The sequence below is a fragment of the Panthera leo genome, chromosome A2 (genome assembly GCF_018350215.1).
Source record: "Panthera leo isolate Ple1 chromosome A2, P.leo_Ple1_pat1.1, whole genome shotgun sequence".
Taxonomy (NCBI): domain Eukaryota; kingdom Metazoa; phylum Chordata; class Mammalia; order Carnivora; family Felidae; genus Panthera; species Panthera leo.
Window position 1 is genome coordinate 6,594,491 of NC_056680.1, and position 12,275 is coordinate 6,606,765.

General features: G+C 41.5%; 1 protein-coding gene across 1 annotated transcript in view; it reads right to left on the reverse strand.

Moving 5' to 3' along the window:
• MUC16 (mucin 16, cell surface associated) overlaps positions 1-12,275 on the reverse strand; it is a 96,152-nt gene that overhangs the window by 251 nt on the left and 83,626 nt on the right. The window contains exons 51-57 of the mRNA XM_042914585.1: positions 12,066-12,133; positions 11,132-11,280; positions 9,882-10,045; positions 9,364-9,431; positions 4,879-5,045; positions 3,223-3,264; positions 2,941-3,020 (exon numbers count right to left, since the gene is read on the reverse strand). Of these exons, the coding sequence (XP_042770519.1) occupies positions 2,941-3,020; positions 3,223-3,264; positions 4,879-5,045; positions 9,364-9,431; positions 9,882-10,045; positions 11,132-11,280; positions 12,066-12,133 (738 nt within the window). The remainder of the gene's footprint in view (positions 1-2,940; positions 3,021-3,222; positions 3,265-4,878; positions 5,046-9,363; positions 9,432-9,881; positions 10,046-11,131; positions 11,281-12,065; positions 12,134-12,275) is intronic.

Here is a 12,275-nt window from a genome sequence, read left to right on the forward strand (position 1 = left end):
TATATCTCTCTCGACATAATTTTCTCTTACTCCTTCTTTTCCTTTCCCTTGTCCCTCTTTTTTTAAACAAATTTTAAGTTCATTTATTTATTTTTGAGAGAGAGACAGAATGAGTGGGCGGAGCAGAGAGAGAGGGAGAGAGAGAATCCCAAGTAGGCTCTCACTGTCAGTACAGAGCCCGATGTGGGGCTGGAACCCATGAAGCACGAGACCAAGACCTGAGCCAAAATCAAGAGTTGGACACTTAACCGAGTGAGCCACCCAGGTGCCACTGCTTTGTCTCTCTTTTAAAAAAAATTTTTTTAACGTTTATTTTTGAGACAGAGAGAGACAGAGCATGAACGGGGGAGGGTCAGAGAGAGAGGGAGACACAGAACCAGAAACAGGCTCCAGGCTCTGAGCGGTCAGCACAGAGCCTGACACGGGGCTCGAACTCACGGACCACAAGATCATGACCTGAACCAAAGTAAGATGCTTAACCGACTGAGCCACCCAGGCGCCCTGCTTTGTCTCTCTTTTATCTCTTTCTCATCTTCTCTCTTCCCTTTAACTTTGTCTTTCTACCATTTTGTCTGATATCCCATTCATACCCTCTCCCTCCCTCTCTCCATCTCACTCATTCACCCCCTCTCCCTTCTTCTCCTTCCACACACACCCCCTCTAGCTTAATTGAGGTATAACTGATGTACAATGAACGCATACATGTAGAGCAAATGATTTGATAAGTTTTGATTATAATTTGAACCATCACCACAATCAAGACAAGGAGTGCTCCTCATCCCCAAAAGTGTCTTCGAGCCCCTCTGTAATCACTCCTTTCTTGCCATTTGCAAGCACATTCTCATTCCCAGGCAACCCCTGATCTGATTGATATCCCTATAGATTAGCTTACATTCAACAATTTGCTTATAAACAGGATCATAAACTATGTATTCATTGTTATCTGGCTTCTTTCCCTCCACATTATTATTTTGAGATTTATACATGTCAGTGCATGTATTTATAATTCATTCCTTTTTATTGCTGAGTAATATTCCATCAGGTGATAGATCACGGTTTGTTTGTCTATTCACCTGTTGATGGACTTCTGGGTTGTTTTCAGTTTTTGGCTAGTAAAATAAAAGTTACTATGAACATTTGTGTACATGACTTGGTATAGATTTTCTTTTCTTTTCTTTTCTTTTCTTTTATTATTTTCTGCACAGTAAAGGAAATAATCAACAAAACTAAAAGGCAACCAATGGAATAGAAGAAGATATTTGCAAATGACATATTGGATAAAGGGTTAGTAACCAAAATCTATAAAGAACTTACCAACACAACACCCCAAAAAACAAATAACCCAGTGAAGAAATGGGCAAAAGACATGAACAGACACTTTTTGAAAGAAGAAATCCAGATGGCTAACAGACACATGAAAAGATGTTGAATGTCACTCATCATCAGGGAAATACAAATCAAAACCACAATGAGATACCATCTCACACCTGTCAGAGTGGCTAAAATTAACAATTCAGAAAACAACAGATGTTGGCAAGGATGTGGAGAAAGGGGAACACTTTTGCATGACTGGTGGGAATGCAAACTGGTGCAGCCACTCTGGAAAACAGTATGGAGGTTACTAAAAAAAAAAAAATAGAACTACCCTATAACCCAGCAATTGTACTACTAGGTATTTATCCAAAGGATTTTTTTTTTTTTTTTGGAATTTTGGATATTTTATTTTTATTTTTATTTATTTATTTATTTTAATATATGAAATTTATTGTCAAATTGGTTTCCATACAACACCCAGTGCTCATCCCAAAAGGTGCCCTCCTCAATACCCATCTCCCACCCTCCCCTCCCTCCCACCCCCCATAAACCCTCAGTTTGTTCTCAGTTTTTAACAGTCTCTTATGCTTTAGCTCTCTCCCACTCTAACCTCTTTTTTTTTTTCTTCCCCTCCCCCATGGGTTTCTGTTAAGTTTCTCAGGATCCACATAAGAGTGAAACTATATGGTATCTGTCTTTCTCTGTATGGCTTATTTCACTTAGCATCACACTCTCCAGTTCCATCCACGTTGCTACAAAAGGCCATATTTCATTTTTTTCTCATTGCCACGTAGTATTCCATTGTGTATATAAACCACAATTTCTTTATCCATTCATCAGTTGATGGACATTTAGGCTCTTTCCATAATTTGGCTATTGTTGAGAGTGCTGCTAAGTAGGCTCCAGGCTCTGAGCCATCAGCCCAGAGCCCAACGCGGGGCTCGAACTCATAGACCACGAGATCGTGACCTGAGCTGAAGTCAGACGCTCAACCAACTGAGCCACCCAGGCGCCCCTATCCAAAGGATATTTTATTATTTTTCTTGCATGAATTCCTAGGAGTGGAAAGGCTGGGCAGGTGTACGTGACCTTTAAAGATGCATCCAAGCTATTTCTCACTATTTGAGAGTTCCGGTTGTTCCTCATCTTCACCAACAATTATTATAGTCAGTCTTTTTAATTTTAGCCACCCTTGTGTGTCACAATACCTCATTATGACTTTCATTTACATTTCCCTAATGACTAATGTTGTTTTAAAGAAGGAAAAAGTTGGGGTGCCTGGGTGGCTCATTTGGTTAAGTGTCCAACTTCAGTTCAGGTCAGGTCCTGTGGTTCATGACTTTGAGCCCCACATTGGGCCCTGTGCTGGCAGCTCAGACTCTGGAGTCTGCTTCAGATTCTGTGTCTCCCTCTCCCTGCTCCTCCTCCACTCGTGCTCTGTCTCTTTAACTCTCTCAAGAATAAATAATAAAAAAACATTAAAAAAAAAAAAGGAAAAAGCAAGCCACACACAGACTGGGAGAAAAAAATCACAAAACATATCCCCAGCAAATAACATGTATTTATAAAATATAAAGAATTCTTACAACCCAATGATAAAAAGACAAGCAACCCTTCCTTACTTACCAGGAAACAGCAGATTAGGCATGTGATGAGTACCAGGAGTCCCGCCAAGCAAATGAGGATGATGGCCCAGAAGGGGAGGTCTGGGGAGACAAGGGCTGGTGTTAGCCTCCTCCTGTCATTTCCCAGGGCTCCTGGCATCCCTGCGTTGTGCCTAACAGTCCCTGACATGCCTTGGCCACCTTTCATCATCATCTATGACTCTGGGTACATGGGTCTCTTTGACCAGGTACAGCATCAAGACATTCCCTCCCCAATCTGGGTTGGAGCTTCTTTGAGGCTTACCTGAATTCTCAGTCAAGACATCATTTCTGTTGGGAGAATACCCTGGAAGTGAATGAAATGGAGAATGCACGTGAGTTTGTTTTATGCTTTTTAAATAAAACTTTTCAAATGCACAGAAACATAGAATATCATGAACATACATCACCTAGGTTTAACAATGCATATCTCACCCGATTAAAACATTATTTCATCCAATGTATAAATTATCAGCACTCACCACCCTTGCTTCATATTTTCACTGAAATGTTGAAGTAGGAATTATGATGTTGACCCATTTTTCTCTAAAAAGGCTACCTAATCCAAGGCTATTATCACACTACAGGGGTGTAATTAATTAAATCAAATTCATACCAGTGGACAAGGAGGACCGAAATTGGGCTGAGCCATCTTATGATAGTTTGGGGGAGAATGGGTCATCCTAGTTGGTAAGCCCAAGGGATCTCTCTAAATTTGTAAATTCCCAAATGCTCTCTTCTCTGCCTACAAACACATTCACCCCCTTCTCCTTTACCAAGTTGCTTTATACCCACTTTCCAGGATTCACCTTCAGTGTAATTTCCTCCAGGAAGGCTTCTCTGATCACCACTCCCAAGTATGAATTATTTCACATTAAATAATTTATAATTTTCAATTGCCTATTCTTGTTATTGCCAACTGCAACATAAACCCCATGAGGGTAGGGACACATAGTACCCACTGGGCATGGGGGCAGGTTTCAGGCCCCCCTAGTATACACCCTCTCCCTAGCCAATTTCTTATAGATGTGCTGTCCAATATGGAGCAGCTACAAGTGGCTTCTTAAAAATAATTTTAATTTTTCTTTTTTTTCTTTTTTCCAACAAACCACAAGAGACTCTTAATGAGAGAGAACAAACTGAGGGTTGAAGGAGGGAGGTGGCTGGGAGATAAGTTAGATGGGTAATGGCTATTAAGAAGGGCACTTGTAATAAGGACTGGCTATTGTATGTAAGTGATGAATCACTGAATTCTACTTCTGAAACCAATACTGCACTGTATGTTAACTAAAATAAAAAAATAATTTTAATTAAATAAAATTGAAAATATGGTATCTTGGTAACATTAAAACTCGGTAACTGTAAAAGCCAGTCACATTAGCCAGACTTCAAGTACTCAATGGTCACATATGTCTGCTGTACTAGACAGCACACATATAGAACAATCCATCATTGCAGAAAGTTCTGCATGGTGCTGATCTAGAGCAAAACTTGGCAAATGACAGCCCGTGGGCCATGTCAGGTCCATTGGCTGTTTTTATACAGCCTGTCAGGAAGAAAAGAGGTCCATCCCCTATGTCCGTCAAGGCTGGCTCACACACAGCTTGGAGCCAGAGGCCCTTACTGACTGTCTTGCCAAGTGACTTCAGTACAGAGATGAGAGACAGAATTCCAGAGAAGGGAAGTGACCAGCCTGAAGTCACAGAGCTATCTCCGAGAGAGCAAGTATCTCCAATATCCCACAGGGTGTCCTTTCGTCTCCTTCGATGGTGGATAAAGCCTGGGAGACTATGCCATTTCCTGGCAGCCTAAAAAAAGTTCAATGCTCCAGAAAAAGTTCAGGTCTCCAGATTCCCAGGAAGAGCCCCATGTGTGGAAGTTGGAACCCTCCACTCCTGCCCCAATGACCAGGATGCCTTACCATCCACAAGGACACTGTTTCTGTCCAGGGTAAAATTCTGCAGCTGGGTACCATTTCGGGTCAGCCTCAAGAACTCCTCATAGATGGCAATTTTGTCCAGTCTCCGAGCCAATGGTGAAAAGTTACAGATGGAGTCCACCCCAGTGTGGTTGCTGTCGGGGACAGACCTGGAAGGGCAAAAGGGATGAACAAGGGTATCTTGAATTCTACCCTGCTTCTAGAAGGAAGTCATGTCCAAAAGGACTTTCTGCAATGATACAAACATTTGTGCCTAAATATCAAAATACAGTCATTATTAGACCCATGTTGCTGTTGAACACTTAAAGTATGGTACTATGGGTGAGTAACTGAATATCTCATTTAATTTAATTTAATGAATTAATAAATAAATAGCCACGGGGAGAACACATTTGAAACATTTGGACTAAGGACTTCCAAAACTGCATAAAATCATTGAGAATACTGGCAAGAATGGCCAAAATCAACCTTTTCATTAACCAAAGGTTTGCAATAATCTGAGGATCATTTAGTTGAGGAAAAAAATGGCTGAATCTTGGTAAAAGGAGCAAGCTACATGGCATTGGAACTTGCATTATTTCCAGGCTGCTCTCACAATATCCCTAGACGCTTTGAAAACCAGCAGTATGAGAACCATGGTAGCTGTGAAAACCAGCAGCCTAGTAGCCATAATGTGTTTGGAATTCCCAAAAACAACCCATTCCCACTGACTTTTCAATATTTGACCTGTCTGGAGATTCCTTTTAGAAAGCCCCATTTTCAAGATTTGACTTTATTTGATTCCGAACTTTTTCGGTCAGGGAAGCCTATTCTCAGGGCACTTGCCCAAAACAATCAGTGATTATTGTTTAACATGGCAGCTGCCTGAGGAAGCAGTAACAGTTGAGGCAGGCAAGAGGTGAGCCAAAAAGTTTTTAAGAAGTAGGGAATGAGATGTCCCTGAGGGGTTTTGAAAAGCTCCAATATGTTTGTGGGGATCTAGAAAGTCACAAGTGTGTGGGGTTGTGTGAATACCTAGGAAATATTTGAGTAGGCCTTAATCTCTCACCTCTAGCTAAAAGGCTAGCTTAATATCTTAAAAAATTGTCAGTGAAATAGAGCATATTAATAAAGGACAAATGCCACCCAATCTCAAACACATCCAAAAGGAGAATATGAGAAAATACAACATCCTTTATGATTAAAAAAAAACAACAACAAACTAGGAATAGAAAGTAAAGTTGCTCAACCTGAAAAATAGCATCTGTGAAAAACTCACAGATAAAATCATACTCAATGGTGAAAGACTGAAAGTTTTCCCCTAAGATTGGGGACAAGACAGTGTTGTCTTCCTTCATTTCATGTCCTATTTACATTTTAATAGATGTAATTCTAATAAAATAATCAGGCAAGAAAAAGAAATGATAAAAATTCAGATGGAAAGGAAAGATGTAGAATTATCTCTATTTGCAGATGACATGTTATTAAATATAGAAAATCCTAATACACACTCACAGACACAGACACACATAGCTGAAAACTATTAGTTCAGCATGAATGTAGGATATAAGACCAATGTACAAAAATCATTGTATTTATATACACTAGCAATTAACATTCTTTAAAAAAATTTTTTAATGTTTATTTATTTTTGAGAGAGAGACAGAGTGAGTGGGGGAGGGCACAGAGAGAGGGAGACACAGAATCCAAAGCAGGCCCCAGGCTCCAAGCCATCAGCACAACCCATGAGCTGTGAGATCATGACCCAAGCCCAAGTCAGATGCTCAACGAACTGAGCCACTCAGGCGCCCCTAGCAATTAACATTCTTAAAAATGAAATAAAACAATTCCATTTATAACAGCATCAAAGAACAAAATACAAAACATGTAGGAATAAATTTAACAAAAACATTGTGAGATTTGTACATTGAAAACTATAAAACATGTTGAAAGAAATTTTAAAATACCTAAATACATGGAAACGTATCCCATGTTCATAGACTGAGGATTTATTATTGTTGAAATGTCAATACTCCCCAAACTGATCTACAGATAAAATGCAATCCCTATCAGAATCCCAGCTGACTCTTTTACAGAAATTAATAAGCTGATTCTAAAACCCATATGGGGTTGCAAGGGACCTCAAATAGGTAAATCAATATGGAGAAAGTACAAAGTTGGAGAACTCGATTTCCCAATTTCAAAACTTATACCAAGCTACAGTAATAAAAACAGTTGCCACTAGTATAAGGATAGACATATAGATCAGTGGGATAGAATTCAGAATCCATAAAAAACTCATGCAATCATGGACATTGATTTTCAACAAGGTTGCCAAGATAATAGGGAATGAATAGTCTATTTAACAAATGGTACTGATGGGGCACCTGGGTGGCTCAGTCGGTTGAGTGCCTAACTTCGGCTCAGGTCATAATCTCAAGGTTTGTGGGTTCGAGCCCCACCTCGGGCTCTGTGCTGACAGCTCAGAGCCTGGAGCCTGCTTTGGATTCTGTGTCTCCCTCTCTCTGCCCCTCCCCCGCTCGCATTCTGTCTCTCTCTGTTCTCAAAAATGAATAAATGTTAAAAAAAATTTTAACATATGGTACTAAGACAACTAGATATCCACATACAAAAGAATGAAATTGGACCCGTACCTCACAACATATACAAAAATTAATTCAAAATAAATCAAATGCCTAAATGTAAGAGATAATGATACAATCCTTAGAAGAAAACCTAGGTGTAAATAAATCTTTGTGAATTTGGATTAGACAATGGTTTTTTGGATATGGGACTAAAATCACAAACAACCAAAGAAAACATTGATAAATTGAGAGTCATCAAAATTAAGAATGATTGTGTTTCAAAGGGTAGTACTTAGAAGGTGAAAAGGCAACCTACTAAAATGGAAGAACATATTTGCAAATCATATGTCTGATAAGGGTGTAGTATCCAGAACACACAAAGAACAATTATAACTCAACAATTAGAAAGAAAATCAATGCAAAACTGGGTAAAGGACCTGAATAGGTCCTTCTGCAAAGAAGGTACAGAAATGACCCATAGTACATGAAAAATTGCTCCACATCACTAATCACTAGGAAAATGCAAATCAAAACCACAGTGAGATACCACTTCACATCCACTAGGATGATTAGAGTAAAAAAAGGATAATAACAATTGTTGGTGAAGACCTGGATAATTTGGAACCCTCATACATTGCTTGTGGGGATGGCAAATGGTAGAGCCTCTTGGGCAAACAGTTCAGTAGTTCCTCAAAAGTTAACATGAAATTAACACATGACCCTACAAGACCAGTCCTATGTATATGCCCAAAAGAACTTCAAACTCAAACTGATGCAAAGACTTACACAAGTTTTTCATTATTCGTAATAGGGTCCAGGGTCATTATTCATAATAGGCAAAGGGGGAGACAACCCAATGTCCATCAGTGAATGGATGGATAAATGAAAAGTGGCATATCCATACAACAGAACATTGTTCAGTCACAGAGGAAGGAATAGAGTACCTATCCATGCTACAACATGGATCAACCCTGAAAACAGGATGCTCAGTGAAAGAAGTCAGTCACAGAAGACCACATAGTGTATTGATCCATTTAAATGGAATGTTCAGAATAGGCAAATCCAGAGAGACAGAAAGTAGATTATTGTTTGCTAGGGGATGGGGCTGAGGGAAGAATAGGTAGCAGCTGCTAATGGGGACGGGACTTTTTTTTTTTTAAACATCCTACCATTAGAGAGTGGGATGGTTGTACCACTCTATAAATATACCACTAAACTGTATACTTCAAAAGGGTGTATTTTATAGATGAATCATATCTCAAGAGATGTATAAACAATTTCGATTGCCTCATGTGATTAGTGGCTATACTACTGAGTAACCCGGTTAGACTGCTGGATTCTAAGTCATCTGGTTCTACCCACCCCCATCTTCTATGGATCCCGACTCCAACGGATGATTTCTTAAAAAAAAATTCTTTTTAATGTTTTAATTATTTTTGAAGGAGAGAGAGACAGAGCCTGAGCAGGGGAAGAGCAGAGAGAGAGGGAGACACAGAATTCGAAGCAGGCTCCAGGCTCTGAGCTGTCAGCACAGAGCCTGATATGGGGCTTGAGCTCACGAACTGTGAGATCATGACCTGAGCTGAAGTCGGATGCTTAACTGAGCCACCCAGGTGCCCCTCCAGCAGCTGATTTCTTAAGGCATTCATTGATGCTACACTCCATATTCCATGGCTCCCAGCACCAGCCACCTCCATGTCTACTGAGGTCTACACTGGCTCTCTTGAGTTTCTAAGCCAGTTGGCATCATTGGTTTAGGAACAAGCTGGTTTTTAGGTAACAGTTTTATGCTCGTAGGGCTATCTTCCATAAGAACTAGAAACTGAGACCATGACATGGGGATACTTTTACTTAAAGGACCGCGGGAGTCTCCAGAGTGATTAGGTCCCGAGTTGGAACTCACCTGAATGCTAAAACTTGACAGTCAGAGAAATAACTCTTCATGCTGCTGTTTCGGAAGAGCTGGTTGAGCTGAAAAACAGGGTGATGTTCCCTTGGTCAGAATTCCAGGCCCAGTGGCATCAGAGAATTTTTAGCCACTGAGCATACTTCCCCATCTACTTTTTATTATCTCAACAAATACTAGCCCAGGTATGTGCACCAAAGGACATCCCATTCCAGGGTGTGACTTAGCTACATGATCCTAGAGTAGCTACTGAACCTCTCTGTGCCTGTTTCTTTATTTGTAAATGGGCAAAAGAACCTGTCTGTGTTTCCGATTCTGTGTCTCCCTCTCTCTCTGCCCCTCCCCCGTTCATGCTCTGTCTCTCTCTGTCCCAAAAATAAATAAAAAAAACGTTGAAAAAAAAAAAAAAAAAAAAAAAAAAAAAAAAAAGAACCTGTCTGGATGAATTGTCACAAAAAATCACCCTCTGACTACCCATCAGTCTGTCTCTACATGGGACACAAACCCATTCTCACCGCATTCTCGATACTTCTCTTGTTCCGCTGGTGTTTGGTGGTGTTGGGCTGGGATAAGTCTTGGGAATAGAGTAGGTTGGTGACAGTGAAATTCAGCTGGAAGTGCTGAGAGGTGGGACTGCTTGTTGGTTTGTCTGTTGGTAGATGAGCTGTTGACTCCACTTCTATAATAAAAAGAAGGTATAGAGGTCCCCAACAGGTGAAGATTTAAGCAAAGAAGTCATTCCAGCTAGTCTAATTATTCTTGGCAATGTGACCTGAGTTGGATTCTGAAAGGTGGGATACATAAGATCTCCATCTACCTGGCCACTTTGAATCCATTGATCTGTCTATCCATCCAACCCTTCCTTAAGCATTATGAGAGCTCACTAGCATGTGGGGAAGATGAGACTGGGCTTCTCTGGCGCACAGATGGCAAGTGTAGGTGCCGATCACCTCAGGGGACATCTGTCATACCCCTTTGTTGACCTAGGTTCCTAATGTGTCTTGCTGCCTCTGGTTTTCTCCCCCTCCCAATCCACTCTCTACACAGAACTCAGAAGATGAGCTTTCTAAAGCAGAACTCTGTGTTGTGTTCTTCTGCAAACCATCCCAATACCCAAGAAAGTCCCTGCCTGCATCTATAGCCTTACCTATCACTTCTCTCATGCCAAAGTATTTGCTCTAGTGACACCAAACTCCTTACAGTCTCCCCAAATATTTTATCTTCTAGGTTATAAACACAGCTAGCTCAACTCCCCACCTCTTCCCATTGGCTAGGCTATGTTCGCCATCACATCTCAGTTTTTCAATAACTTCCTCCAGAAAACTTTCCAAGATGGGCCATGTGTCTCTCCTTGTGAGTGCCCACAGGCTCTTTAAATTACCTGGTTACAGCAGTTAGCACAGTGAATCATCAGCATCCATTTACTTTCATGACATATTCGTTGAATGAATGCATGAATGAGTCCTTCAGTCAATCAGTACATGACTCATAACTGGAGGGCCTAAGAAGGACACGCAGGATACTCCACACTTTGGGTTAGAAATATCTACATGTAAAAATGACTGTCCCCTTGGGTGCAGTTGCTGCATGTTTTCTTTCCTCCTCCTGTTGGGATGACCCGTTGCCATGGTCCATCAACATGGGCCTCCAGAAAGACCCCCTTTCCCCTCCAGAGCCTCCATCCATTCCACTGCTACAGAGAAGCCCCATTCCTCCTCAAAGCCCCATTTCTTCAAGCCATGAAACCAACCCCACAATCTCACACCTGTCACATGCAAATCCGCCAGCTGATAGGTGGCACCAAGCCAGTGGGATGAGACATTCAGGGTCTTGTCTAGAAAGACTTGCTTCACCATACTGGGGTCCACATTGGAAGAGAACAGAGCCTTGATGGTGACCAACATGGAGTCCAACCTAGGGACAGAGACCATGGAACTTAGCCAGCACCCAACACCAGTAGTGTCTCCTGAGTTCCCGTTTTATACAGCCAAAGACCTACAGGCAAGAAGTAAGAAATTACCTGGCTTCCTCTTCCCTCAGGCTAGAGAAGAGACCCTGACCAAAAATACAAGGTTTCTAGGAGTTGGGAATAGAACAAATAACTATAAAATTAACGAACATCTATTGAGCACCTCTAGGAAGTGAATACACATTCCCTCACCATCACCCCAGTGGAAGGTATTATTATAATTATCCCCATCTTAAAGCCAAAGGAACTGAAGTTTGGAAACACTCAATGTTGGCACTGTGTCCCATGATTGTCCTGCTCCCCAGTGTAGATGTCTCAGTTCCTCTACCCATCCCTTGGAGACTTGGGTTAAAATCCAACTTGGGCAATTCTTGGGCTGTTCACTGTTTCTCTGAGCCTCAGCTTCCCCTCTGAACAATGGAGATGGTCATAGATGGTGTGTGGCCATAGGAAATGTTATTATTGGGCTGATATTTGTTGAAAGCATCCAGAAAGGAGAAGGTGGTGGCTAATGGAGTTGGTGGTCCCGGGAAGTTAATCCTTTTCCTGCCTCCCACCCCCCCCCCCACCAACCGAAGACCTATGAAAGGAGATGGTAGGATTAACTGACAGGGACGTGGGAGAGCATGGGCACCATGCCACTGACTTCCAGCTCAAGGAGTATGCCAGGATGGTAGCTCAGAGCCACAAGCTGCCAGCTCAGCCAGTGCTGCCAACCTCCTCAACTTACGTCAAGTTGGTGACCAGGCAGGAGCGGAAAATGTCTTGTAGCTGGCTGCCTCTGTAGAGTTTGGTGACCTAGAATAAAGGGTAAGATGGAGATCGCCTGGGGCTGGCAGGAGCTCCTGGAGTCATGGAAGGAACACAGGCTTTGGGACAAAGGAGACGTGAGTTCAAATCCTGGCTCTGCCCCTTAACTCACTGTGTGATCTTGGGCACA